The following is a 24,207-nucleotide window of genomic DNA, read 5'->3' on the forward strand; positions in this document are numbered from 1 at the left end:
TATTCGTAATAGGCACCCTATACTGGAGACAGGATGCTTTATACGCGCTACTGCTGTAACTCGCGATTCTTTATTACTCCTTTCCAACCAGCGTTTCTCAAATTTCTCTTCTTCTATTCTTCTTCTTTTTTTTTTTTACATTTAAAATTTGGAAGCAATAGATGGTAAAAAAAGAAAAAGAAAATGAAAATAAAATTTGTAGTGTAATTAATTGATTGATTTTTAATTTTCAAAGGCGTAAATAAGTACATCTCGAACATGGTTAATCGACAGTCAATTTTAAGAAGCGTTGTATTAGATTTAATCGATGATACGCTCGATGCCTTCTACGCATCACATCACACGATATCGTTAAACATTTAATTTCGATGAAAGATAGATATTTTTCTAAAATCGTAGATAAATACTTGCAACATATCTTAGACTCAATAACCAGCAATAATCGACTTGAGAAACGCTTCGTTAGATTTAATCGATGATACGCATGATGGCGCCTTCCGAGTTGCGAATCGGATCGTGTCGATAAATATTCAATGATATTTTAGAAAAAAAAAAAATTAAAAGCAATGTTACAATTAATCGATTTGAATTATTCTCATTTTTAAAGCGGTTATGATATATTTTCAATCTGCCTAAAAATTAATATCGATAGAATGCCGATTTGAGAGACGCTGTACGAGAGACGTAATCGACGAGAGAAGGCGTGGCGTTTTCCAATGGCATATTCAGAAAATGGAAGGGAAAAAAGATTTTCGCGATAATTTGATATTTCACCCGAGAGACGTGGGTAAACGTGGTTGCCATCAACTGTTTTTCTCTCTCTCTCTCTCTCTCTCTCTCTCTCTCTCTCTCTCTCTCTCCCTCTCCCGGTAACACACCGAGTTTTTCACAATCGAACGTCTCCAACATCAGAGCTCCTAGAACGAAATAAATCGTAAATCTCGTTCATTCGACGATCTTCTCCGACGACCAGTTTTTCGATCCTCGTTAATAACGCGAGTCATCCTTTTCATAAATTATCCACTCATTTTTCTCCATCCTCGAGATTGACACAATTGATAGATTTAACACCGGTTAAATTGTTTTTTTTTCGCGAACGTTTTCGAGAAAAAATGCCCTAAGGTCGAAGTTTTTTAGACACCTTAGTAACCGCGAATCACATTTGAATTTTAATTATCGACAATGAGTTAAGGGAATAGAAGGTGGAACTGGGTCCCTTCTTAAGATTCTTTATGGGGGATCGATTAATTGCACGGCCTGACCACACAAGCCGCCGGACGAAAATAATCCCGCAATTATGCTAAAACATTGGTCGATGGCAATGAGTCGAGGGACTACCTATCATCGTATTTTGCCGTTCGGTACCCATACATCGTCGCGACTCTGAATTTTCTGCCATCTCACGTTACAAATTTCACTTTGTCATGCTCCCCGTCCCATGCTTCTCTCTTTCGCTTTTTTTTTTCGCGTCAGCGAATTTTTTCCCCTCCCTTGGCGACGTATTTTGTCAATTAAAAAGCGATTCTCGTAAACGCGTTGCGATATCAGAACAATAATATATAAATATATACATATGTATATATATATATATATATATGTATATATTTATATCGAAGATGGTTAAAATTAAAATTAGCATCTTGCGAATCTTCCTTCGAAGAAGATTAATATTCTTTATTTCTTTTTTTTTCTTTTTTCAAAATTCCCGTTTCTTCTATTCCTTTCTTCCGCTTCGATTCGATCTCTCCTTGGATTATACGACACCTGTTGCGCTCGTTTTCGAGCCGCTGCCGCTACGCGGTACCACCGATCAACGATTCGAAACAACTACATAGGAGTATGGGACATAGGAGTTTTACACGTTTCGAAATAAATGTAAATGGAATAAATAAAGATTCTTTTCTAGATAACGAATTATCATAAATATTGATGGAAATGAGGAAAGAATCCGATCCGAGATTGGACGTTCCAACCATTTAGAAACAAATTACTCCCTATCAATTCAATTATCTTGTACTTTTAAGAGAAGTTACATGCTCGAAGAATCTTTTTTTTTTTTTTTTTATTTAACAAATAAAGAATCGGATCCTTAATCGGATCTAATCTCGTATTAATCTCCGACTCGTCGAGTTTACGTTTTATCGATCGATTAAACGATGTAAAAAAGAAAAAAGATATTCGAGCATCGAAATGTCAATATTAAATTCGATCCAGAACGCATTATCCACAAAAATCCCGTAAATATCGTAAAATTTAGATCCCTTGATATAACGTCACTGAAAATAATCGAGAGAATATCGGATAAAATATCCGCGACATATGTAAACGAGGAACGCAACATCTTTGCGATTTCGCAATAGCGAATAATATTGTCTCCCGTTCGGTAGCTTTGCATTTGCATGACTCATCTGCATCGCGCGTTAAACGATGCAATGAAAGCCAGATGCCAATCATTCCTGAATACAAATGGAGAAGAAAGAGAAAAAAACAAAAAACAAGACAAGTCTTGGCTCTTTCACCTAATTACGCGCCATCCCGATTTTATACGTTTATACCCGTGGCTTGTATATATATCCATATATATCCATTTCCATGGCAAAAAGAAGAGGCTCTCGTCATAAAATGACGCGCCGTTTCCTCTCCTGCGCGTCTCGGTTCACCGTGGAATTTATAGGTTTATTAGACGAGGCGATAACGCGAGACTCGCCACCTCCCCTGCTCGGTTGCGGTTAGAATTTTTATTGGGAACAAAACGGCCCACTCGCGCACAGCTGCGACACGTTTCGTGAAGCTCGCGCGGGGCGAGAGGGCGGGAGTTACGGGAAAAAAAGAGGCGAGGCGAGGCGAGGCGAGACGCTTCGGTTAAAGCGCGCCTGGCACCTGTCATTAATTACCAACCGGTCCACGCGCCCGTCGTTTTCTTCAACTTTTCCCCTCGTTTCTCGAATTTATTCGAGACATCGAATACGATTTGTTTCTCCATCGTTCGATTGATAATTTTGCACGCGCTACGATTCGAGTTTAAGGAGACTCGGAGATAGATTAGCGAGTATTTAATTATAGCTTGTTTAAACAAAAAAGGTTTTTAATCGATTGTCATAGAAACGATTCGTATCTCGAATTTTCTTTTCGCGTTTGTACAATATCCTTGTCGTTAAAAAAAAGAAAAGAAAAAAAAAGAGAAAGAGAATTTTCTTCGAATATTTAAAAAAGTGATACATATTTTGCCTCGCGTTTATTACATTATATCGTATCTAATTTCCTATCAACTCGATTACAACCCGATAAATAAGTCTTGCCCGACATTTACCGTATATCAAACTTCTTGATTGCCTCTAAAACCGTCCAACGTGTTTAGCGGGATACCTTGTGCAAGCAAGCAATCCCGATCTCTCTCACCCACAATACGAGAGAAAAAGAAATAAGTTTTTATCCATCTCTCCATCGAAGCTCGCCGCGCCGCTTTTAACCATTCCCGTTCGAGCCGACCCCCCCCCTTCCTCCATCATCACCACCATCACCACTCGCACGAGTAACGAAATGGATCCGAGACGCGACGTGTTCACGACGGGTTTAATTGACAGTAGCCGCGTTCAAGGGGGGTATACGCTCACTACTACCTAGTCCTTATTATCGTTAATTTTAATTAGAGGTTACTACACCGGTCCATGGCGAGAGATACACGCGAGAGAGAGAGAGAGAGAGAGAGAGAGAACAGCGGGGGATTGAGGGAAAGAGGAGGTTCCCAAGCCGCGGGAACAGACGCGAAAAAGGACAAGCCGACCGATCCTGATTATAAACGAGTAAGTCCCCATCGTGGTGCCCCGCCGCGAGGAAACGGTCCCCTCGGACGAGATTCCGGCGGAGGCCCATCTCCTCCCCCCTCTCTCGCGTCATATCTGATTCTGTGATCGAGGGGGATAGCTGCCGGATTTCTACAAACTAACACGAGTCTAATTTCTCTCCAATATCGAAGCTTAAGTTCAATTTTTTTTCCCCCTGAAAATATCTTTTCTCCTGAAAAAATTCGAGAATTCGAATTAGATCGTTCGTCCCCTCGAGGACAATCGCTGCAGGGGATGCACGTCGCGTCGTCGACAATTAAATCTTTTTAATCGTTCCCGACGATTAATTGGAGAAGGTGGAGAGGAGGAGGGGGGGGGGCGAATTAGCGATGCCGTCCATCTCCGGATCCCCCTTGATTATCGTTCTTTCGGTCGTCCGGCCAAATAATAACGGAGAGATAAAGCGGGGGACGGGATGGAAATGGAAAAGGAGCGAGAGAGAGATAGGGGGAAAAAAAAAAAAAAAAGAAAAAGAGAAAGGGATTCTACTCTCCAGAACAGGAGGGTAGAACACTTAACCGGGAATACGTCCCGGTGATTATTGGCCGTGATAATGATCGAGTCGCTTCGAGTTGTCTATGGCGTGATTGTAGGTCGCGGCGGTGATCCTTAGGCCATCTGCGAGGGTGGTTATTAACATCGACCGGTTCCAACACCAATGACCCGTCTCTCTGGCTTAGAGCCTACGCTCTGTTGCATACCAGCTAGATTTTGTAGCCGAATGTGGTTACACGCTTCTACGCTATTATCTTTCGATCGTATATATACTTTGTATCCTTTTCCAATAAATTAATAATCCTCTCGTATCGGAACGCGAAGCGATCGAAACCGGATAAAATAGGAATTTTCAGTTCAAATTAATTATTGAAATTGAATTATCGAAATAGAGTCGGCGAACGCGAAGCGGAGATACACGGCAATCGCAATAAATTTCATTAATAACATCGCAACAGGTTTGACAAGGGCAGGTAACAACTCGCTAATCCCCAGAGACAGAGAGGAGGAGGAGGAGGAGGAGGCGGCTCTCGCAGCCGGTGTTTACACGCTGATGATTTCCGAGGGCACGAATTCTTTCCCCCCCTGACGGGGGTATTTAGTCCAACGGGCGTATTTACCCTCGAGAGACAGGGTAATGGGCCGGCAATTAGACGGGGAACGATTAAAACCGACCCTTAATTGGCCACGATAGACCGCGCAGGATTCACACTCGCGCGCACTCCTTCATCCCTCTGGGGGTCGGTCCGCGATCGGCCACCTCCCCCACTTCTCTCCCCCTCCTCCTCTCTTCGTTCCCCCAGTTGGTCGATCCTTCTCTCGCCGCCTCCGCCTCGCTCAACCCCCTCTCTCCCCCCGCGGCGATAAATCACGCGAGCTCCTTGCAAGTAGTAACTATGGTAACCGATTCGCGTTTTGTACGACTCCTGTGAGATATTAGCTATTGCCAAGACTTATGGCGCGGTCACACCCTCGCCCCGTGGCTACGGCCCCGGGAATCACCATGATCGACCTTGATTAATCGCGACGCAAAGATTGCAAGATTGCAAGCGACGAAGTCTTTTGGATCTTTCCAATCTTTCTATTAGTTTTTCGAAGAAGAAGAGTAAAGCATATATATAAATTTGGATTTTATACGATATATTAAAAATAATAAATTTCCTCTCAACAAACGAGGTATAAAACGAGTTATCTTTATCTAATTATACGTGCTCGTTACACTCTTTAATTATTTATTTGAAGAATATGTTTTTTTCTTAATTGAATAATAATCTTTAGTTATCATATTTTTTTTTTCACAAGCATGTGATGTAATTAATTCTTACACGTTCGTGATCATCATTCACAGCTGTTTTAACCAGTCTCGACGTATTTTTTTTTCTTTTTTTCTTTTTTTTCTTTTTTTTTTTCTTTTTTTTTACCGATCCTCTCATTCGTGACGAAGAGCGGAGGTTAAATTAACAACCGAGATAGCCATTCGTCGTAAATTCATGCAAATACTTTTGCAAAAATACCTATAATAATCTCGACCCATAATCACTCCGCCTCTTTTCTTTTTTTTTATTTTTCTCCCCTTCTTATCCATTAAATCTGCGCGTTTCGTCTTTCGGCTGCTCGCCTTTCTTTTCATCGTTCTTTGTCACGCGATGTTTTTACTCTCGCGCTCTTAATCACCGTGTTTAAAGACAAAGAAATTCGTGTTTCGCGGAAACGTTGGCGCGTGGTGATTCGAATAGGTGCGACCAACGAGCCATCACGCGAAATTATACGTGTTTCCCCGTATTTTAATCCCGATAATTACATTCTTTCACCGGTGATTTCGCCTTTTTTTCGGTCCTCCGTTAATAACGTAATAATTCGTTTAAAGAAAGTTGAATTTCTAATGTACCAGAGAAGCGTAAAAAAAAAAAAAAAAATAAATTACAAGATTACTTTAAATCATGACAATCTACGTCTCATTAGTCGGCCTCACTTTTTTTCGATACTAACTAATTCGATCAAACATTCCCCTCTTTTATTGTCTCTTTATCGACATATTTATCAAAAATATCGATCATCATTTATCATCCAATAATAATCCCTCGTCGGTGACTATATCGATACACTTTTCGTTATTTATAACCGAAAGAAGAGTAGCAGGCGAAAAAGAAAAAGAAGATGCGCTCATGTATGCGCTCATTGAAATCTCTCCATCTATGTTTCGTATGCGTTTCATTCTCGCCAGATGACCGTTGTCTCTGGACAATTGCCCCTGGCCTCGACCCCCGATCATTACGAATTTCTGGTTTCGTCGTTTAGGCGGCCGTTTACCGACCGAGAGAGGGAAAGGATGGAACGATGACGGAATCATCTTAAGCGGCAAATTACACGTATGCTAAGTGGGCACGATTCAAATTATTATTATCGTCATCATGCCCCGGCCCCAAAGGACTCGCTCTTCCGAGAATGATCGCACACGCTTCTTTTCGTTTCTTTCGCTGTTTTTTTTTCCATATCCCTCCCTTCTCTCGTTTTCCTTTCCTCATTTGAATGCGATCTTCCCTGACAGAGGTGCGCACACCTCTCCTTTTCGTTCCTCGACGCAGCGCGACGAGAAGAAGAAAGAAGGTGTCTCGATCGAAAATAAAATAATCGTGCGTGATAAACTCTCCAAACTCTTTGACAACTCCTCATTCTCTTCGATTGAGCGATAATTAAGAAAGGATAATAGGAGAAATGAAATTGGAAATTCGAACGGAAGAGGAAAAATTGCCTCGAACAGCGCAAGCTTCTTATAAATTCTCGAAATGTAAAACGTTCGTAAAAAAAAGCGAGATGGAGAACCACTGGAAGAAATGATAGAGTATACGCACAAAGCAATCCCTGCAGTCGAGGAGCCGTTCCCGTGATACGTTATTAATTTGAATACCCGATGAATTATTTAACGGTGCGATTAGCCTAATGCATCGCGACTCCTCTTCCATTAAAACGCAGTGAGACGTACTCATGTCGAGGAATCATCCGCGTTCCGTGATTTCCCTCACGGTATCCTTCAATTCCCTCCTCCTCCTCCTCTCTCCTTTGATTCTTTTAATCGAGAGACTTTTATCGGCGGAACGAATCATCTTCCCGAAACTGCTCGATTATTATTATTATTATTACATATCGAAACGTTTTCGATAATTCGATAATTTGCCGGCACGTGCCAATTACTCACCTCTATTATCCTCTCTCTTAGAATTTCCTTGTTTTCGATCTTATTTTTTTTTTTCTTCCTATCTCTTGTCCCTTTAATAAGATAATTTATGGGCGACGATTTCTTAAATTCTTAAATTCCTCGTTTCGAGGCGCATTAGGTAGCCACCAGTTGTTATAACCTTTTCACTTTCTCTCTATCATCTTTATATCTTATTTCGTACGACGTAATTATCGAAATTTGTGGGCTAGGCGAAACGAAAAAAGGTGCGGCCTCTCTCGAGTGTTCCAAAAAATTATAGAGATAAAATCGTGGCGAAAATAAGTAAAATAGGATAAGAAGATGAGTTTGAAAAACTTTGTTTCGCATTTTTTCTTTCCTTTCCTTTTTCTTCCTCTTCCTCGATGGTTAGGTTGTCTTCGAATCGCACAGCCCGGGGTGGCAGCAGTGTCTCTCCCGTCTCTTACGTCCAAAAAACGTAACATTACTGGCGGAACGAAGCCAGCTCGGGGGGCATTCCTCGAGTCTGTGCAACGTGGAGGATGCGCGGATCCTCCAGCCAGAGGGTAGGAATCGTAGGTGGTGGTGGTGGAACAACAGAAGGGAAACGGACCCGCGCATCCATTGGCGCCCCATCAATTAGGGTGCCTTGGCCCGCGGTCACGATTTCCAAGGATATTTGCGAACCGGCACAGAGACCGAGTTCGACGAATCTCTAAACAGTTTTATGGCTGGGTCTCTTTCTCTCTGAAGCGAGAACGTTTTTTTAACCCTTTGCTCTCCAACTCTCCGTCACCACTGGGACTGTTGCGGCAACTTGAACAGCGACAATTTATTTAAGCTTGATTTTTTTAGAGTATCGCTTCGTAAATATTTCTAAGCTCTTTACGTATAATCTTATGAGATGTAATCTTATCTTATGAGTAATTATCTTATGGTAATCTTATGAAGCTATCGAATGCGCGGGTCTGGAGTTGCTGGTTCGATCGAGCGAAACAGGCCTGGAGTGCAAAGAGTTAACCCCAACTGGCCATTTTTCAACACTTATTCGTGTTACTTAAAGTGCGTTTGTCGCTTGGACAAGAGAGATCTTAGGAATCGTTATAAGAATTCTTTCCAATTTTCCCTAAGGATATAGAATGGGCGTCGAAAAATCCTCTGTCCATTTGAAATTTCATAAACTGGAGCGGCACCGGTTCCATGGAATTCCGTGGCATAATTATGGCGAACTCATTGTGGGCCCACAAAGCGTAAAGCGCGCGGGTGGAAGATTGCATGATTGCCCGGTTATTATGGGAAATTTTCGAAAAATCGGCGATCCAGGTATACTCTCTACTCGAGAGGGAGGTTAATTCTCCGTCTATATATATTAAAAATCATGGATCAAATTAACTTGCTCGATTGCTTCGATCGCGTCGATCGAAGAATTAATTCGCTACGGATGTATTTTTTTTTAAGATCCATTTTTAAAGTCACGCATTTATTAACGCAGTCGATGATAAAAAATAACATGGTTTAATAACGTAAATTTTATTGTTTAAATTAGACGTGACAGTATTATGTCGTATCTACAGGAAAAGTACAAAGTTATAAGTTATGCTATATGTATATCATATGTATATATATTTATATTATAATACGGTAATTATCGTACGAGATAGCGAAGAGATTTTTCCTTTACTTCAGCGTTTTTTTTACGAGAATTCGACGGGGTGAAGGATTATATTTAGAATCGTCGAATTGCCTTGATTCTTAATATCTGAAATCGGTAAGGGCAGAGAGAAAGAGAGAGAGGATTGACAGAAACGGATGAGGAAGAGGAGGAGGAGGAGGAGGAGGAGGAGGATGCGAAAAATATAAAAATAAGTGTGTGAATCGCCGAAAGCAGTCACGACAGAAGGCACGACAAATTGCTACACGAAAGCAGATGCTCGCGGACATTCTCGTTTTCGTTTTCTTTTACATCCTCACCGATCATCTCGATCACGATCGATCGCGAGGAATAACACGTTCTTACTCATTTCGGATGAAACGAAACGATTCGATTCGATTCGATTCGATTCGATCTTAAGGCAGCATCGTGCATACGGGAACGAAACCACTTCTGCCATCGCTCAAATCATTCGATCACGCTTTCTTCCCTTCGACCGTTCGCGCAATCAGATCGATCAAACGTCTTGGCGTCTCCGTGCGTTTTATTATCGTTTTTATCATCGCTGTTTCTCACAATTCGGTTTCTCTTCCATCATCTCTCTTCGTATCGTATCGGGGCGTATACGTGTGTGCATAGAAAGAGGCTTTTAACTGGTGCTTGGATTCGATGCGAATGAACGGATGACGAACGATACTCGTCGTCGTCGATGTTCGTCTCGAGGATGGAGAACAAAAGGAGAGAGAGAGACCACGATTAACGCTTGCTCCGATCGTGCGAATAGCTCGAAGAAATCGTGCGTTTATGTATGTACAAGGAAAAAATGCGATTCGTTCGCTCGCCTATCTATCGAGCGGCGCGACACTTTCTCCCCCTTTCCCCTTTATTTTCCAGGGATTTCTCACACACAGCTTTGGCGATTGCGACAAACGACGACGTGAACCTATGTAACACCCTTTCCTCGTGGTGCGAACGTCACGCTTGGTCACGCGTTAGTCGCTTTGTTTTCGCGACGTTTCCGAAACGTCGACGAGCCTTCCCTTCCCTTCCCTTATATTTCTTCGACGCTCCTAGAGAGAATCTCGTCTTATCCTCTTGGTAAAAAATAGCGATTAATAATGAGCGTACGTATATGTTGTTCCTCTTAATATGAGATAGGTATTTATATATTATAATATGCGTAATATGCGAATATTTGGCGTAACTTCGGGGGATCGATAAGACAGGGACGACGATTTGGTGGGAAGAAACGCTTCAAAACGATTTAAATTAGAGAGAAAAAAAAAAAAAAAAGAGAAAAAGAGAAAAATCCTTAAATAAGAAAAAAAGAAAAACGATAATTGTTACGACTAATACAGCAAATGAGAGAAGATGAAATAGAAAAAAAAGGAAAGAAAAAAAACATACACATACACATACACACATCACACACAAGCGGATAGAATCGAAATGGGTAAGTAAAATTTACAAGTATTTTTTTTCACGAATAATTCTAAAAAAAAAAAAAAAAATATTTGCAACGTAAAGTAATAAAGTAAAAGGAAGAGAGCATTCAGAATCTAAAAGTTACAAAGGGTGTGATTACGTTATTATCGGGAATATTTTTTTTTTTTTTTTTTTGCTTTTGTTTCCCGTGATTATCGTGTTTTAACTCTATGCTAAATGTACAGTGAGTAAGAAAAAGTTATTCACAACGACTACAATTAAAACATTATACAATTATATTTATCGATATTTGTAAAGAAAAATTCTTCTTACATATATTTTCCAAGATGTTGTTGCAAAACAAATTGAATAAATATCCGTGTATTACCGTGCATTCAATTTATCGATAATTTCGTAAATGTAACGAAAAAAAAAAAAAAAACAAAAAAACAAATATCGATTTGGAAGAAATATTTTTACATATTTCTTTTTAAACACTTCAAAAGAAATATAACTGTATAAACCGTTTTAATTGTAATTAATCGATGCGCGAATACTTTTCATACTTACCGAAGGTACACCGGGACAAAACACGTGATCGCGAAAAGAAATTCTATACAAAAAAAAAAAAAAAAAAAAAACAGATAGAAGACAAATGCTACGCGGTATAATAATCGATAAAGAAATACGCTCACGATAGTTTTCACGCTCTCGAAAATAGTTTTCGAAATAAAAAAAACTAGGATGTCTCTCGTTCTCGTATACGATGTAATACATATACGTCTCACCATCGTGACTCGTGAATACTTGCAATGACGAAGTTTCCTTGTCGGTTCTTCCGCAGTCTTATGATTCCTACTCAGACGATGACTCGTCGTCGATAAATGGTTATAACGCCTAGAACGCTCGATACTACATCGTCTCTACGCGAAAATGCACTTTCACTCCTTCTCATCCGAGGCTCTCGAAGCGTGTAACGTTTACTTAATAACACCGTTAACAATGTTCCTTAGCGCGGTTTTAATTGTTTCTCACACGCGCGGCATTTTTGATTCAACGTGTTTCAGGAAACTTTAATTGGTCATGGTTGAATTATGCGTGAACACGTGAAAAAAAAAAAAAACTTTTCTTCCTGATTTAATACGCCTCGCTCGATACGATTCACGATCGTTCGTTCCCCCGGTATCCGGTTTAACGATTCTTTCTCGTCCGGGTTTCTCTCTCGGATTAAAAAGACAGGAAAAAAAGAAAGAAAGAAAGAAAGAAAGAAAGAAAGAAAGAAAGAAAGAAAGAAAGATTCACAAATTCGCTTCGTTCCATTTGTCAAAATTATATTACGATACATTATCGATTGTTACGAGGGAGAAAAAAGGACGAACGATCGTGATCGATACGTGTGTAACAAGTGCGATTGTTCCTCAAAAAAAAAGTGTTTACGAATAAGAAACAAACGCGTGTCATCGACGTTTGTCCGTCTAAACAGGTGGCAGAGCCCACAGTGTTGCCGTCTTGTCAGCGGAAGTACTGAGGAACGAGAATTCCGTTGGATGCCATCGTCCGGATATCACTTTGTCCTGATGTTGCGCGACGACCACGCTTGGTAACGGCATCGTTAAATCACCTACGAAATATTTTAACAAATAACAAATTTAATAAATTTTTTTAACAAATTTCGAGTACATATACTTTTTAATTAAAAACAGATAAGAGAAAATCATCGAGAATAAAGTATAAGTAAAAAAAAAAAAAAAAAAAATTTACCTTGCAGATCGGTTAGAACGAGCTTGTTATCATAACCGCCGGTGAGCAAGTAGTAAGCTGAAGGGGAGAAACGTATGCTTCGTATGTCAGCGGCGTGAGGCTTGAAGCATTGCACGGTTCTACCGCCTCGAATGTCGAAGAGGACGCAGCTGCTGTCCTCGTGGCCGGATACCAGAAGACGTCCCGATGGATCGACGCAGAGCGCCGCTACCGGACTTCCGACCTGCAACGGGATCAAATGCTGATCAGACACGCGATACTGATTCCGTTCCATCCTCTTTTTCGTGTACGTCCGATAAAAATTCGATCCTTGGATGAAAGTAGATAGATGCGAACTAGAAAGAGAGGGGGAAAGACGTGTAGAAAAATGTGACGTTCGATGTGAGGGCGATGGTGCGATTCAAAAAACGTGGGTCGAAAATTTTATCGGACGCAGAACTGAAAAACGAAACTTAAACAACGAAAAAAGTCGATGTCGTCGTCGATACATGCTGGATTATGAATTACAGAAACCCTTTCCGCATCGATTTATTTTATTTCGTTTATCGATCTTATTTACTTTATATTATATATACATATATTTTTTAATCGTGTATATACACATTGGATTGGAAAGAATTCCTCCAATCGGGGCTAATGACAGGACAGAAACGCTAACTGAGTATATCTGAAGAAACACTAGTCGATGGATCTGAAGTCAAGTCGAGAAACGAAGAGCGATCGATAAATAGATCTTGGAATATTTTTTCACAGAATCAGAAATCAAAAGCTTTTTGAATTGCGCTCTCCGACACTTGGATCCTTCAGAGGTTTTGGATTCTAAAAAAAAAAAGGAAGACATGACCTGCTTTAAAATGGAACTGAACTAACCCTGCTGCCAGGTACCGTCGCAGGCGTCACCATGTTCACGCACCCCCTCGTTCTAAGATCCCAAAATCTGACCGTTTTATCCTGCGATCCGCTCACGAACATAGCGCCTCCCCAATTGTACAGGGTGAGCACGTGTCCGCTGTGACCGCTCAACGCCTGGAATGGGGTTCCGGTGGCGCAATCGGTGACGTAGATCTTGCAATCACCGGCACCGCCGCTGATCAACAAACTCGACTTGTTCGAGGTATCCTCCAGGAAGCACAGATCGCGAACCGTGCCGTCGTGCATCGTAAGCTCCACTTCTTGACCTGAAACGGAATCGTGTGTCAAAGGAAGATGGTTTTTCTCTTTTTCTTCTTTTTTTTTTTTTTNTTTTTTTTTTTTTCTTTTTTCCAAGAGTTACGTTACACGCAAGAATTATAGTAGAGAGGCGGAATGACAAGTAGGAAGTTGAAAGTAAATGACGGCCATTTTGAGAGCAAGTATCGATACGATGAAATTGAACTCGTCGTTGTTAGTGGGACAGTGGGTGAAAAATGTTGGAAGAGAAAGAAGGATGTGAAATATTTTGACTTGACGGTGGTTTCAATCTCTCCGGATAGAGAGAATTACCTTCGAGATTTGACGTGTCGGCGTTGAAGCGCATCAATTTGACAGTTTTGTCGTTGCTTCCAGTCGCCATCAACTGGCCATCCGGGGTCCACGCGAGGCAATATATCGAGCCCTTGTGGTGCTTCGTTCTCTTGAAGAGAACTGTGGGCTGATACGTCTGGTGATCCTCCCTGAAACGAAAACACCGAATTTATCCATCATTTTATTTCTTTCGTTCGTTTGTTTCTCGATCGAGCGATCGTAACACGCTTGTTCCATTTCACCGCTCAAGTATCACCGGCAAAACAACTAAATAAATCACGCGGATTGCGAATTGCGTTTCACTCTTGTTCGTCCGCAGCTTTCCATTTCGACGCTAGAAAATTTAAAGCGTCGTCGATATCGATCGTTAAATTCGAAAAAAAAAAAAAATATCTCTGAAAAAAAAGAAAGAAACGGCTCGGCAGAGAATGTATATTTAAATTATTTTGTCGCCAATTACTAGGAGAAAATTTTATTCTATTTATCCTTATTGACCCACAAAATTAAAACGACAGAAAGAAGAAACTCGAACGATGGACAAACGATCCAACTCGCGAGAAAAGAGTGGCGCCCTCCCTAGTTCTCATGCGTCACTTTCCTTCAACCTCGTTTCCTTTCTTCGTTCCCATCCGACACGATTGCGCATCAAGCGTCCTTAATTGAACGATGCAAGCATCCATCCGCCGAGATCGCGGCAACGTTTCGGCCGTGGAAACGAGGGAGAGAGGGAGATCGTCGATCGTCGATACGATTGTCGAAACAGGAGCAAACAACAGCAGCTTTCACACCACCACCCTCCTCCTTCCCCCCCCCCCCTCCCCTCTTTTCGCGATTTTAATTAACTCGTTGCAAGTTTTCTCTCAACGCGATATCGCCGATTATTTTACTCGAGGTTGTTGGCCCTGTTCAAAATCGATCTCGATCCCCTCGACTCCTCCCCCGTTCCTCGTTCCTCCCCTGGCACAGATATCTTTCTTCACTTTCTTCTTCCGTGGAAGAAGATCGCGTGTTCGAAATTATCGGCGGGGCGCTCAACAACGATCTCGGCCTCGAGAGGATTGGAGGGCGATCGGGAGGGGGGATTTTCAATCGGTCCATTAGAATCGTAACGCGTGTTACTTTCTCCAAAGATTGGAGAGCCACGTCGAGGGAAACTGTTGGCTCGGTCGAAGGCGTTCACGGTGAATCCGGCGGACTGATGGAGCAACATGCAAAATTGCGGCCTATCTCCGGTGAAACTGCAATTATGATAAACTGGAATGGCTGGGTGGATGTTTTGCAACTTGTTCTTCGAGGAGGAGCGTTTTAACACACGACGGAGGATTTTGTTCTTTTTTTTTTTTTCAATTCTCTTTTCTGAAAGTGTTTTCGTATTTTTAAGCGAAAGAGGAAAGCATGATCTACTTTTTACAACAATTTTAATAACAAAAGCAAAAACTTATGAAAGGGAAAAGATGACAAGTTGAAGCGAGAAGTAAAATTTCTAATGAAAGTTAATTACAGTTTCAATTTCTTCTTTAAATAAGAGAAAATAACGGTTAATAATCTTTTTTTAATTGTTAAATTTTTAAACTATATTCCTACACCGATTTCATACATAAGTGAAATTTGGATGGAAAAATTTAAATTTAAATTCACCTGATTCCGAAAGAAAAAATAAAAAACAAAAAGTTATTATTTTGACTAGAACTAGAAGAGTTTCTAGTTCTTTTCGCTCTTTTCCTATATCTTCGAAAAAAATGGGATCGATGGCGAGAAACCGCATCAAATTGGCTGTTTTTGTGATAAACGCTTCGCGACAAACGAGGAGATCTTGCTCTTTTCCCTTATCGATCAACCGCTGTCGCGACACCTCGAGTTTATCACGTTCCAATTTACACCGAGGGAGAAACAGTGTGCGTGAAACGGTTGCGGATAAGAGTCGAGTGAGCAGCGCGGAAAAACACGAATACCTTGACGAATGAAACGATAGATTTCTCACTGACACTTTTTTCTTCTTTTTCCTTCTTTTTTCTCATTATAATTTGCACGGATGGAAAAATTTCTAGTGGACATTCTGTTAAGATTATAGAGATGGAAGAAAGCGGCTGAGTAATCGAGGAATTTGTGTTTCGAGGAAAGTTCCGGGGTAGATCGAAATGGTTCGACAGGCGACGTCGAGGAAAAGAGTAATCGAGAAAGGCACGCTTTATCCGAGTATTTAAGACATTTATTTATTTAAAATACATAATATTTTTTAACGGAAGGAATAAGGAAGAAATTTTATAATTTGTTACTAGTTTATAAAGAGTTTATAAAGAAAGATTGTATCTATATTAACACGGAAAAATTATTTTAATTAAAATTGAGAGCACATATTGATCGTATATTACGTTACTAAAATTCGAAATATTAAAATCGATAATCTAAATGATTATATTACGGATAGATGATAATTGAGCGATCAGACGACTTTCTAACGACCAATTTTTCCTTGTCTTCGATGTCTGCTCGTAAAAAACCTAGCATTACTTGTTGTAAAAAAAGATTTCCTTCGCAATTCTATCGCGAGTTTGAAATTAAACTGTCGCGAACAACCATCACCCCGGATTACTCGTGGAAAAACGTAGAATTACAGGAAAGAAAGGTTTTTTTTAAACGAGACTCGCGTGTTCTTCCATTCCATCGCAAGAGTTTTATACAAGTTGCGTAGAACAAGAAGTATTCTTTCTTAATTTACATTCGTTCCGTTCGTCTAACTTTGCCCCGTACTACTCTAACGCTTTGTACTTTCACCTCGTTGTAAATATTAATCTTAACGCATAACGTAACACCTAACGCTCACTGGTGGCGTCGTTTCGTTTTTTAGCGGGTGTAAACTTTGTGAGAATTACCCTAACGACTATCATCTCTCGAGATGATCTAAAGAGTCACGACTTCTTTACGACCCCATGTTGAAATATAGAGGTATTTCACTTCGCTTTCATCATCACGATTCTTCGTTTGAGAATAGTTTTAAGCGGGAATATATGGAAGTTATTAACACACCAATGATGTAAATTTATACGAATATAAATTTATAAGTTCAATATCGGATACAATATCAGTGTTAAAAATTATCCATCTATGGAATCGAAGAAGAATTGTAACGAATTGTACGGAAAGTTGTTGATCTTAAAATGAATTTTGATATTAAAAGAGTAGAAATAGAACGAAGAATATTTAAAAATCAAAAAAAGAAAAAAACAGAACTAATTCTAAACTTTCATTTCAACTGGAATAGAAAATTTGACGAGATAAGTAAAACTAATATAGCGAGCAACGCTTTTATCTCTAATCCAATCTGCTGTTATACGTTTATTATACGAATAAAATAAATAGAACGTTTTTCTTTTAACGATTCGTTCGAGAAAACTAATTTATTTCGTCATTTCCATTACTCTTAATCTATATTAAAAGAATCAAGATATTTTCTAATTTTTTTCAAATTGCGAAACAAACAGTATCGCGATCCGTGGATAGAATATTGAAATTAAAAAAAAAAAAAAAAAAAAAAAGAAAAAATAATTTCAATTAAATATAATTGTATCAATTACAGAACTAAGAATCCGAGAGATGATTATTATTTACAATGCTATAACGATGATTTCACGGTTCTGGTTAAGAATCTTAAATGAAATTCGTTCAGAGGTTCAAGCGAAGGGAACGGGATGGATGGAAGTGGAAGGAGGGGGAAGAATAAGAGAAAGAGAGATCGAATCGCGATTGCGGACAATAAGAGAATCTCGCGCGAAGGAATGGAGGAATGCTCCGTTTGGTATGAAGGCCTTCGTCGTTCGTTAAGCCAGCACGCTTGCGTAAAATTAGTCCGCTCGAATTTAAACCTCGCCTCAAAGATGACGACGATCGAAACACGCTTGTAAATAGCACGCGAATGATACCACGTCGATTTCTATTTTCTTCTTTTGCAACAACAAGAATCGCGTATCTCTTCTCCCGATGTAAAATGCATATATACGTATATGTGCGTCACTGTAAGTATTGTATTCAGTCATGCAAAGAAATATAATTCAAATTACTGCTAGTAAAACAGCAAAATGGAATGAGTGTACGTCGTAAATTCCTGCTACTCGGTAATAAAGAATAAGAATATATACGATATAAATATAAAATAAAATAAATCGTGTATAATAGAAACTTTAATCTTGTAAATCGTCGATATAAATTTCGAAAAGATTTCTCTTCGCCTCGTTTCGATCATCCATATACGAATCCAATTTGATTGAATTTCAGAAAAAGATGGAAAAAAAAAAAAAAACACTCTGCGATTCTATGCGTTTACATTTTACAATTTTCTCAAAATTGCTTTCTGGATTAATATAAATATACGCGTTCGTAGAGATGAACGATTTCAATAAATATATAGAAGACCAAGAATGTCGATCGTTAATTCGTCGAACCTAATAAATAATCTCGAATAAATAGAAAGAGAAACGAAGTAAGCGTACGTTTAAAAAGAGATTAAGTTGAACGGCAACAACAGTGAAAATCGTGCGATGAAGATGAATCGATTAAATTAAAGAAAGAAGTAAGATCGTCGATCATCGATTCGCCAGATCAAAGTAAAATCTTCTTCTTACCTGACATCGTGAAGCTTTGGATAGGAGCATATTCTCAGCGTCTTCGAGTTCGATCCCACAGCGTACAATTTTCCATGGGGGTGGAATTCCGCGCATCGTACAGCTTGGACATCCTCGAGCGCCGTCACAGGGACGAATCTTGGCCTTCCACCGTTGCTGCTTCCGTTGCTGGCATCGAGTTCCGGCCTCGGTTCTTGCTGCGAACGAGATCGAAATCGAATTCAATTTGTGAATCGCGTTTTCTCTCCCGTTTGTCTGCAATTTGCGACGCAAGGGAAAAGGATCAAGACGCGCCGAATTTTGCCGATTCGATACAAATAATAATAATAATGATGATGCTAAAGAACGTTATATAAAGAGATTTCAAAAAATTAATAATTATAGATATCTATATTCAAGATAAAACATTAAACGTACTAGTACTCAAAAATTTCAACCGGTTCATGTGAAATTGCACCGATCCACGAGCATATTTTAAATAACACTTGTCGTATTCGTACTTCGTAAAAATTGTAAAAATTCACATATTTCGAGATTTTTCATCTATAACTTGTGGATATCTTACTCTTTGATTCCATTAGAATTCCAAAGAATTTTATCAGATCGATGAAATATCGAATATATTTCCGTTCTACTACTTCAAAAGTTATCAGAAATGTCGTAGAATGAAGAAAAGTAAAAAATTATTTATCGTACACAATTCGTTGCGATTACTATTCGTAGAAAGCTTCTAATTAAACTTCTAATTGAAAAGTATTTTGATTACATACAACGGACTTGACGTCAGAAAAGTGACTTGTTCGGGGTTATACTTTTCCATTTTGAACCAGTTCGTTCGCTGACGAAAGACGAAGGAACGAAAGAACGAGTACCTTGGGATCGGGGAACGGGTAACGAGCGACGAAAACTCGAGGAGAATTAGAAAGTCAGACCTTGAAAGGATTTCTAACGCCTCTCTTTTCTACACACAATCACCTGTGTTTACTTGTATGCTAATTCCCCTCGCGAGGTTCCCTGCTCGAGGCGGTTTTATCATCCATGATGGGTTTAATCGCAAATTCTCTCTCGTCGATAATTACTATCATTATTATTATTCGAAGATTGGTAATAGAAGAGTCGAACCAGCTATGAGTTGACATTTCTGAAGATAGATCGTTAGGTTTATTTAACGGCTCGATGAATTAGCAGCCGTAATAATAATAATAATAATAAAAAAAAAAAAAAAAAGAAGAAAGAAAAAGAAAAAAGAAATAATGATCGAACGAAACGGTTCGATATCCGCAACCGGGACAATCAAACAATCTTCCAAGTATCGTGTCGTAACCCAGTTTTGCATATCTGTTTCACAGGGCGGCTCGTTAAATCCTTCCTTCTCAATCGTTCCCTCGATCTCCTATAACGTCATACGAGCCGATTTAGACGTAGTTGACGTAGCAACGATTGCGAAAAAAGTTGGCAACAACGAACGTTCCAGAGGAGATAAAAGATCCGTGATAAATTTTCAATTTTTCTCGCGCGTTTCTCTCCTGAACGAAACCCAAGACAATCCGGATGGTTTTGCGGCTCTTTCTTGCACAATGATTTGCATATGCTTCCCTATTTCCCTTTTACTTTCGAGATAATCGAGGTCTTCGTGATTATCTCCAGATAGGGGCAATTAAAACGAACGAGTAGCTGGCTCTGTACCTCTCTTATCTTCCGTTCGTCGATCTCTTTTTACGTTTATTATTTCTTCCCTGTGTGGAAACTGGTCGAAACTGAAGATGTATAACGAAGGTAATGTTCTTAATAGAAAATAAATATTCGTTTAAATACTTTATAATTAACCGTGATAGCAATGAAAATAGACTTTTAATAATTTATTACTCGATTATGTTTGTGTTGAACGTGTATATATATATATATATTCGCTTTTCGTGGTGAAAGGATCAATAAATAGCGAAATATGTTAATTATCTTGCCTCCTGGAAATATCACGCTGGACGAATGAATTAAAATCGATATTGAAGCAATTTAGCCTTCGATTACGGAACACGGATGATTCGAAACAAAAAAAAAAAAAAGGAAGAAAGAAAGAAAAAAGGAGGTTTATCGTTCGTTGAACATCGTTGTGAAAGTAAACAATGGTAAAGGAAAGGGAAATTTTGATTCGCGGCGAGGTTTAAGAATCAGCGGATCGGGACGACACGATATGATTGATGCAACGACGATTATTATTCTCGAGCGTTGTATCCATTAACTTTACACGCAGCTAATAATTTTGTTGTTGCACAACGAGATGGACGTTTGATTTCCCGCGATAATCCCCTCCCCCCCTCCCTCCCCCGTGATTCGAACGAACGTTCCGTTCGATTTACGCCACCTTCGAAGCAACCTTTCTAAACATCCCCCCCCCCTCCCGTTGTTTCAACCGATTTCTAAAAAATTACCAAAGTTGAACAAAAAACAAAAAGAGAATTCGCTTTAATTTCATTTGAAAATATTTCTCTTCTATCTCTTCTCCCCCTTTTTTCTTTATTTTTTTTTTTTTTTTTTTTCACTTCGCGCGTCATCTCGATGAGAAAACCGAGGCGGGATTATTACTCGCTCGAACGGTAGCAAGTTTCGATGTTTGCGAACGTTGGAGGGCCTCCTGGAGGTGAAAAAAATCTAGGAAAGATCTAGGACGAGACAGGTGGAGAACGGTTTCGAGGAACATCAGTAACGCTTGCTGCTTAGTCACGAACACCGTTTCTCCATCAATGTTCGCCGTATTGTGTTGCTCGTCGAGGGAATAGTAATATAAGCGAACCGCTAATACTCTATGTAACAGTGGGTTAAGCGAAAAAGAAATTAATATGAAAAATAATCGAATACACAATTATGATCTAATCTTTAAGTCCCCTTTTACGAGCTATTGTCGAACGCTTATGACTGTCAATAAACTCTTATTGTACCAAGCGATTTCCGTTTTGCGCTGGATTTATTCCGTTTTCGAGATGCGAGAAAACGGAATAATCGACGAAAATTTTCGTTCGGAAATTGGAGAGAGAGGAACGGCGATAAGCAACGAGGACGTTGAAAGGGCCCCGTTTTCGTCTTTCCACCAACTTTGCGCGAAAAATTTCATCGATGACTCGGCTTTCTTTCGGACAACGTTTAATGATCCGGAAACGAGACGCGAGTAAACCATCCGAGAAACCAATTTCAATGGATCTGAAATCAGAAGCCTAGTTTCTAGCTCACTCAACCCGTCAATTATCTCCTCGTTCCTCATTTAATTGTCGCGAACTGGTCACCGCACGAAAATCGAGAAATTGTGCCACAACACACGCCAGAAATTAATAATCCACTTGGTAAGTTGAAGTTTCACACGTGTCGAAACAACATTTAACTTTTCAGCATTCCCAAAATAAATCCAACATCGAATTTCCATCTTAATCATCGATCACCCGTTGCATCCGTCTAACGTAATCAGAAAAGAGTGATTTCATCGAATCACGACGATTCGAATTTTCACGAATAATTCATTATCGTGCAAATTGTCAACCAACGAACGAAGCTTTTTTCCCCCAACTTTCGATAGCGAAACGAATTAATTAATTCGATACCGTGAAAACGGAAATATTCTCTACAGAGGATGCTGTACAACCACGAAAAAAAAAAAAAAATAAATAAAGATTAAGATTAATTCACGAAGGAAACAGCGAAGGTCTTCGATCAAGCATCCTCGAGGACTATCCAACGAGCCGTGTCTCGATGAAAATCGTTTTACAAAGAATCTTCTGGCGCAATCGTTAGAAACGTCCAAGCGTCGTTGGGACGAAAAAATTAATTCCTTCGTCGTCAATGTTATCTCTTCGAGTTTGTTACAACGCGAGTGAAACATCGAGCCTCCTACATTTTTCACGCAAAAGACGATGAGAAACGACGATTTTCGGGCGCGTTTCGGAATAAATGGCGGAACAAGATGTTTTCACTCTTGACGAGGAACCGGTCGAGACGAGGAAGCCTCCTTCCTTGTCCTTTCTCTCGGATGGATCGTCGAGGATAAACGTTGATCATTGTTAAGAGCGTCAGAATGCAGAGGATATGCGGCGAATTCCGGTGAAACCAGTCCCCAGTGTCGCGGATCTGGGTTGCGACATACTTTTTCAACGCCAGGCCGTTTCAGGATATCGAAGATACGAGACGAGGCTTAATAGTATCGTGGACAGTCTCGCGGGGTTTCTTTCGCAGGAATGGAACTTTCGAAACGCGTGTTTTCACCGCTCGAAATTCACACTGTCGTAATTTTGCTTAAGAAGCTTAAAGCGAGAAAAATAATAAGGAGTCGATAAAAATTTAAAAAAAAAAGAACCTGTAACTTTTTGAAAAGAAACCAACGTCGAAGATCCGATAATTAACGCTCTCGTTTATCTGCGTGGAATATCCCAATATATAAAACAAATATTTCGGATCCGTAAGTTAATTATAATAACGTTCGAGGAATTAGGAAAGAATATTTTGCATATCAAAAGAAACAAATCTGTTACGAAGAGGAAAACAGGTGATAATTCATAATTCATAACTCACGAATTCAACTCGGGAAAAACAATTACTCGCGAGTAGATAATTGTATGTATGGAGGATTTGAGGAACTGGTTTGCCCACAAATCGCGGAAGGGAAAAAAGAAAGAAAGAAAGAAAGAAAGAAAGAAAGAGACGAAACTGGAACGCAGAAAGAGCAATTTAATAAGTCACTTGCATCCAACGAGTTCTTATCGAGCCGCCGGCCCAACCGGTATCGGAGAATACTTTTTCTAAACCAGAGGCCTTTCCACCGATAGATCACGTAATAGTTCAAACGATGCTCCCCCTCGGGCGTTAAGAAGTTTACTATGTAACTCGCGCGTATTGGTCACGGTTCAACCATTCTCCTCTTTCGTGGACAAATTCGAAAGTCCTTGCGGCCTATATAAATAGCAATAAAAATCACCCAGGATGCGTTTTTAATAATTTATCATGCATCCTTGCAAAAACATTGATTGAGAATTAATAGCAATGTCTTACGATCGATTTTCTCGCTAAAATTTTATTCGAATGAAATAGGTGTTTGAAATTACATTTAGTATATAGGTAACAAAAAACTTGACAAGTTTGTGAAATGGTGAAAAGTATAATATAATCCGTAAAATATTTGTGATTAATAATGAATAGGTAAATTGGTTCAACCGATAACCAAAAATTGGCAAACTTTTTAAAATTTTGCTAGATAAAATTACTACTAACGTAAGTCGTAAGCCAAAGTATAAATACAAAAATTTTTACCATTCTATTGAAATCATTTCGATATCCAGTATGATTGATAGGAATGATACTTTGCAAGAAAAAAAAAAAAAAAAAAAAAAAAAAAAAAAAAGAAAAGCGAGGAAAATAATTACATTGGTAATCGTAGCCTTTCGCAATCGTGGCACGAACGCAACGATAATTAAACTCGAAACGACTACTTTTCCATAAGCCACTTCCACTTTCCATACATAATCCCATAGGCTGTAAACAAAAATATCGTGTTCTAAACGGAAGCCGGCGTCGTTCGGCTCGTCCTCGTTCGCGCCTTCGGATTGCACAACTAGCGGATTCACTTTCACTAGAAAAATGCTTTTTCGAAAGTGTCCGTGTTTTAATTGTCCTCGAGTGATCTTGCTCGACCGACGAAAATCCGTTCCGTCGGATTCAAATCATCCAATCATCCACGATTTTTGTCTAACCTCT

At 39.6% G+C, this 24,207-nt stretch overlaps 2 protein-coding genes across 4 annotated transcripts in view; one reads left to right on the top strand and one right to left on the bottom strand.

The window, feature by feature from the left end:
- The window catches only part of LOC122716514, a 176,736-nt gene that overhangs the window by 121,065 nt on the left and 31,464 nt on the right, over positions 1 to 24,207 (top strand). The window lies entirely within an intron of this gene.
- LOC122716510 (WD repeat-containing protein 47) overlaps positions 11,011 to 24,207 on the bottom strand; it is a 64,362-nt gene continuing 51,165 nt past the window's right edge. For all 3 annotated transcript variants that reach the window (XM_043939669.1, XM_043939667.1, XM_043939668.1), the window contains exons 7-11: positions 18,475 to 18,671; positions 13,835 to 14,004; positions 13,223 to 13,530; positions 12,353 to 12,575; positions 11,011 to 12,212 (exon numbers count right to left, since the gene is read on the bottom strand). In XM_043939669.1, coding sequence (XP_043795604.1) covers positions 12,067 to 12,212; positions 12,353 to 12,575; positions 13,223 to 13,530; positions 13,835 to 14,004; positions 18,475 to 18,671 — 1,044 coding nt within the window. In that variant the 3' untranslated portion in view covers positions 11,011 to 12,066. The remainder of the gene's footprint in view (positions 12,213 to 12,352; positions 12,576 to 13,222; positions 13,531 to 13,834; positions 14,005 to 18,474; positions 18,672 to 24,207) is intronic.

The sequence above is a fragment of the Apis laboriosa genome, unplaced genomic scaffold (assembly GCF_014066325.1).
Source record: "Apis laboriosa isolate Shangri-la unplaced genomic scaffold, ASM1406632v1 scaffold46_cov150, whole genome shotgun sequence".
NCBI lineage: Eukaryota > Metazoa > Arthropoda > Insecta > Hymenoptera > Apidae > Apis > Apis laboriosa.